Source organism: Canis lupus, chromosome 14 (assembly GCF_003254725.2).
Source record: "Canis lupus dingo isolate Sandy chromosome 14, ASM325472v2, whole genome shotgun sequence".
NCBI lineage: Eukaryota > Metazoa > Chordata > Mammalia > Carnivora > Canidae > Canis > Canis lupus.
Window position 1 is genome coordinate 19,797,123 of NC_064256.1, and position 6,208 is coordinate 19,803,330.

Below are 6,208 nucleotides of genomic sequence, written 5' to 3' on the forward strand. Positions count from 1 at the left end.
CCTCTGACTGCAGGTGGTGACAGGACATTTGACAGTGTGCTGCTAGTTCAGCACGGGTGCTTTGGTAATATGTGGGACTTCTTCCTGACCCATCTTGGTATCAGAGCAGGATTCTTGGAGATAGCAGTGTCTAAGCTGACACCCAAAAAATGAGTAGTGCGGCCAACAGAAGCAGGGATACTTTCTAGAGGAGCTTCTCTTAGGTCTTATGTTCTCTTCAGTGCCGGAACTGTTTTGTTCCTCTTAAACGTCTATATAGTTAGCAGAACCCAGCGTGTGACAGACTCTTGAAATACAATTGATAATGAAATTTTAAACATTATACTGATGTAGCATTTTTATGTCTTCTGTAGACAGTAGCAGTGCTTCCCAATAACTTTTTGCGTTTCATATCTGATATCACTTCTGTTACTGATGATGGAAGGGAGGTGTTACCATTCACTGTGCACCAGTACGGAACAATATAAAGAGAGCTAAGTGGATAGACATAGAATAATACCACACGAGCACTCCTGAGCCTATCATCTTCCTTGCCGGTCGCCACCCTTCACACACTCCTATTCCCTTAGTACTTTTTCAGTGAGGGCCTTAACTCCTCTGTTGCGGAATGAAAGAATGGACTGGGAGCACAAATTGAAGCAAGTGCTAATTTCATTGGCAGCTATTTCTTTTCAAGGTCACTAGCTTCCTGTTGTAAAAGTAAGAGCATCCAGAAAGCCCCAAATTTTACATCCTTATCACATTTCACTCTTATTCTCAGATACCAACAGGTGGTGTAGGTGTGAGGGTGTGGGTGGATATGATCATTAATAATTTATATATGATTATATATTCTTAGCGTACTTATCTAAGGGGGTTTCTTAAGATTTTAACGTGTACAAGATTCCCAGTGTTGTTCTGTTAGAAAGTATTTTTCCAGCCTGACCCAGCAGAAAGCTTAAGGATCAATCCTTTTTTTAAAATTCAGGTAACAATTAACAGTGTTTATTAGTTTCCTCTGTACAGTGTAATAGTTCAACAATAGTTCATATATTTCTCAGTGCTCATCAAGATAAGTATACTCTTAATCCCTTTTATCTATTTCACTCTTATAGATCAATCCTTGAATCCTGACCTTTTAGTTTGCCCATCAGTCTGGATAGAAATTTGCAGAAAGGCTTGCTGTAGAACAGCATACAGGTGATTAACCATAAATAATGTATATTAAGTCCTAGCATAGTACCCAGCAAGTTACAAATGCTGAACAAATTTTAAGTGTTGTTATTATTTCTTTATCAAGTTAATAAAGATGACTCCCTAGACCCCAGCTGTCTTCTCCATGGCTATCATTTCTTTGATTTTTCTATTCCCCTAATCATATTGTTTACTAAGTGTATGACGAAACACAGACTGGAATATGCTAAAGAAATAAGTACACATTGAGAAAGGGTAGATTAAACTCAGTAAAAAGGAAAGTGATTTGCTTAGGGCTATTCCTAGATTTTCTGCTGCTCAGACTAGTGATTTGTATGTATCTGTGTCATTCTTTCTAGCATTTTACAGTTTGTGCAATACTTTAATTATAAAAACTCATTAAATGGTTTGTGTTTAAGGGATTTATTTATTTATCCCATCTTTATGATTTTTACCATTTATGTATACCGCCTGTGCTATTAATTACCTAATATGTTTCTTTAATGGCTCACATTGCATGCTATGATAAGTACCTTATATATGTTTTCCTATCTAATGTTCACATCAACCTTCAAAGTAAATCTTATCCCTCTTTGTATGGATGAGGAAACAGACCTAAGGGAGTAAAGTACTTTGCCTTAAATCCCTGGACTAATACAAGGCAAAGGCCAGATTCAAACTTGAGTTTCTTTGATGCTACTCTCCATGAAGATCACCCAACTTAATAGTACCTGAGTATTTCACTTTGGTTCCTTTTTCCCCAGTGATAAAGTGACCCACAAATCTCCTACTCACTCATCCTGTATGCATCCCAGAGGGCTCTTCCTGAAGCCTTAGACCAATGCCCATAGTGATGAACACTGAATATGGGATTTTCCTCTGAAGTGTGAATAGATTTTTCAATCTTTCTATGAGAAAGTTTTTGAAAGGTATTTGTGAAAGTGTAAACAGTTTTTTCTTTACAATTTCTTCCTTATAAAGAGAATAGGTTCTAAAGAGAGTTCTTTGCTTGGTAAAGTAGTTACTGAATGTAACACTGAATTAGAGGTCTAGAAAATTCAGGATTGTTCCACCTGGTACAAAAGGATGAGGGAGAGTGGTGAAGGCCAGGTGCTCAAAAGTTGGAGATTGTCATTAGGGAGAAGAAATCAAAAGGGAAAATATATGACATGTGAATGCATTTCAAGATGTCATTTTCCTGACTATACAGAGCAAACATGAGGACATCTTAAAAGTCATACCATTTCTCATATTTACGTAGCTGTTAAGTGGAAGGAGGCTTTTGAGGAATACAAGAGGGGGTTGTTATGTGGCCACCAATAAGGCAGATACTTTATGGAAGACACCAAATTGTATCATGGGATTTTTTGATTTTTGCTTCACAAAATATGATATCCTTTTTTTCTGCACAGAAGGCCTCACGTGGATTTATAATTTTTCAAATACACATAAAATTGTTCAGCCATGTACTACCTAAAATCTGCACTGATACGGAGTATACAGACCACATGTTGAGAAATCTAGCTTGGACAGACTCTAGAACAAAATTAACTTGCTGAAACTTTCTCTATTGAAAAAAAAACATTGTGTATGTATCAAATTCAAGAACATAGATAATAAAGTTATCACTTGAAGGAAAGCAATTGCTTTTAGTAAATAGATTATTTATTTTGCTTTGTGGTTTTTCCTTAGATTCTAGCTTTCATCCTAATAAGGAATATCCCTGGATATGCCCGTTCCGTTTATAGCTCATTTTTTGCTTGGTTTGGAAAAATTTCATTAGAGGTTGGTACATTAATATTTTATTCTTTCCTACACAGTCAAGTGTTACGTGTGTGTGTATATATAAGTCCAAAATATATTCTTTTTATATCAAAGCTATGTTATTTATGGAAACACAGAAAAGAAACTCAGAACTTTCAACAGCAATAGAGTAGTATATTTTTAAAGCCATATTTAAATGACTAGAAATAGATGACTTTCAAATATTCTTTATATTGTCTTAAGCTTTTAAGCACAACTAAGAAGCTGAGATCAGGAAAGAAAAAGTTAAACAAATATAAATGAAGACAAGCTGAGGGGATTTTGATTTGTTTTTCATCTCCATAATTAAATATTACTGAATTTAGTTTATCAATACTTATCCTAATAGAACTCACCCTTATGACTGGAAATTTCGGGAAATTTTTTAAACGTGATTACATTTTGTATGCAGTACTGAGTATGACTTACTTAAAACCTTAAACTAGGTTTTAAAAAACATTCTGAATATTCTGAGCTCTATTAGTCAAAGTAGGACATTTTAGAGCAGTAGAATTCATATCATAATCATAAAAGATACATTTTAGAGTATAAGATTTATTAAGTTGTCCTTAAAATAGAGAAAATAAATTTTCCTTTGAGTTCTTTAATAAATGTTATTTTGTTGTCTCATAAGTGGGACTGAATAGAATTTAGAATTATTAATCAAGAATAACTTACCAAACCATTCAATAGATAAAGGAATGCTTATTGTGACATCTCCATAATATTTGGAGCGTGAGAGTTTTTATCAACTTTAGTGAATGCATTTATAATTCAGTATTTCTAGAAAAAGTACCAAAATTGTATAGTTTCCTATTTGAAAGGTAGCTTATAAGCATTTTTCTACTCTCTGCTATTTTAAGCCAATGTGATGAAAGAACCACATTTGTAATCATAATCAAAAGTTGCAGTGGTGTCCTCTAATATGTATACTCATATTGAAGTTGAAATATGCTTTAGAAACATGAGATGCAGTTGAAAACATTTCTCTGGCCATGCAGAGCAAACTTGAGGGCATCTTAAAACCCATACCATTTTCTGCTTACATATCCACATGCAGAAATATATTCACAAATATATATAAATATGGATTATGTGTGTGCACACACGTGTAGTGATTCTTTATTTGGGGTCTAAATACCAGAATCCAGAAAGCCTTCTGTCAGCTGTCTTTTGTGTCACGCAAAAAAAAAAAAAAAAAAAAAAGTTTTTTAAAGTTACAAGGTTCCTATTTCATTTCTTGGGGACTTTGAAGCAGTACTTCAAGTAGGAGTTCTGAAGAGTAGACTGCAATAGACTTTTCGGGACCAACAGTGAAACAGAAGTATATGGTTTGGAAAAAGTCTCTTAACATAATTATGCAATGACATGTTTAGGCAAAACTGTGATATAGTTGTGGACCCTCTGGGCATATCTAACTTTAAATACTTTCCTTCCAGCTATTTATTTGCCAATATCACATATGGCTGGCAGCCGACACAAGAGGCATCTTGGTACTCATACCTGGAAACCCTATGCTCAACATCATTGTCAGCACTTTCATATTTGTTTGTGTGGCACACGAAATTTCTCAGATCACTAATGATCTTGCACAGATTATTATTCCTAAAGATAATTCGTCTCTGTTGAAAAGGTTGGCATGTATAGCTGCATTTTTTTGTGGACTCCTCATCTTATCGTCGATTCAAGACAAATCAAGACATTAGGTTACTAAAATCCTAAGAAACTTAAACTCTCCAGGCTAATTTTGTGTCTGCCTAGAGGAGAAATGCATCTATCTGGAGATATAAATGTATATGTAAATTAAAAACTTGTTTGGCAAGAGGACAGCTCAGTGGCGTCTGTTGAACATGTGTGGTTGTATATAGTGGAAATGTACATCTCCAATGTGAAATACCGAAAAAAAATTGAAGCAGAGTGCATTGTATAGGATTGCATGTGAAATGTCTTTTCTACTGGATCTATATATCCATTTATAAATCATTTTAAGTTAACATGAAGGCAGGGAAATAATTACGTTTCCAGTAAAAACATAATTTAATTAGCTTAGTGGCACCACTGAGTGTTTTGATATTTACTAAATTTGTGGTAATAAGATTATCTATATTATCTATCTGTATTCATCATGGAACTTCCTACTTAGCTGAAAACTTTCTTACTCAAGAATGACTGCAGTATTGTTTTCTTACCATAAGTGCAATGATGTGGGACGATAAACAAGTATGCCTTTAATTTATATATGTTCACGTTCTGATGTTAGCTGTTTCCTGACATGATTTTTCTTCCCAGCCTTGGTTTTTCAGGTATACCTACATCTTTGTACCCTTTGTCTCACAGAGTTGTTCTAGGCTCTGTGACAGGGTTTTGTCACTGTTGTTGCTTCTTTTTATAAAAGGCCAAATTTTCTTTCCAATCCAGACATCCATCTGTTTCCTTTCCTTAAGCTATACCAATGTAATACCAGTTACCCTGTGGATCCATCTAGTATGTTTTCCTCCAACTCATTAATTTCTCTCTTATTTCCAATGTTTGGAAAGCTCTTTATAATCATCGTAGTATTTCCTATTACTCCCTCCCTGCTATTTTAAAAAGAAATATTTATCAGTCTAACTTGTGCAGTGTAGTAAAGATTCAAGCTGTTGACGGAGATGTATAGTCCTAAGTAGAATTTTAAGTAACTGGGTGACAATGGGCATATGTGTTTTTCATTTTGTCTTGTTACAAGCTAACTGTTAGAGGTATAAATTTATTTATCTGTTGTACAGATTTGACTATAATGTTTAATGTCTGAAAGATTGCACTTGTTTGCTCTTATTGTGCGTGGGATAAAGTATATTTTCTGTTCCTGGTATATGAATATATGGAGTAATTTAAACAGTAAATAAACATTCTGTGGATGCTTATTTTTGTATTGGCAAAGTATCAATTAAACTGTATGTGTCCTTTTTTTAAAAAAAAAATCTGGATCCATCAATGATTGGTTCAAATTTCTAATGCACTTCAGCTTAAATTGACTTCCTCAAATGCTCAGTGTGGAGGGAGAGGTCCGCGTGAGAGTCCAATAAGGACGCCTTCGTTAGCATCAGAGGGCATCCTGCCTTTCTACCCAGGAAGTCTAAGCACTGTGGTTCGTTAGTGGTCTTGCTTGAAGATCTAAAAAATTTAATTATCATTTCCTTAGTACCGGATTTATGTGCTAGTGGTATCTTCCGATTAGTTGTGGAATAATTCT

The 6,208-nt window shown here is 34.6% G+C and overlaps 1 protein-coding gene across 7 annotated transcripts in view; it reads left to right on the forward strand.

Annotated features, from left to right (window-relative positions):
- Window positions 1-5,879, forward strand: part of CASD1 (CAS1 domain containing 1) — a 69,333-nt gene extending 63,454 nt beyond the window's left edge. For 5 of the 7 annotated variants that reach the window (XM_049093577.1, XM_035698663.2, XM_025471331.3 and 2 more), the window contains 2 exons: window positions 2,866-2,958; window positions 4,416-5,879. In XM_049093577.1, coding sequence (XP_048949534.1) covers window positions 2,866-2,958; window positions 4,416-4,682 — 360 coding nt within the window. In that variant the 3' untranslated portion in view covers window positions 4,683-5,879. Of the gene's footprint in view, window positions 1-1,094; window positions 1,180-2,585; window positions 2,768-2,865; window positions 2,959-4,415 lie in introns of those variants that run through there. The other 2 variants (XR_003145656.3, XM_035698665.2) reach the window with 2 other exon arrangements.
- Window positions 5,880-6,208: the final 329 nt, after the last annotated feature.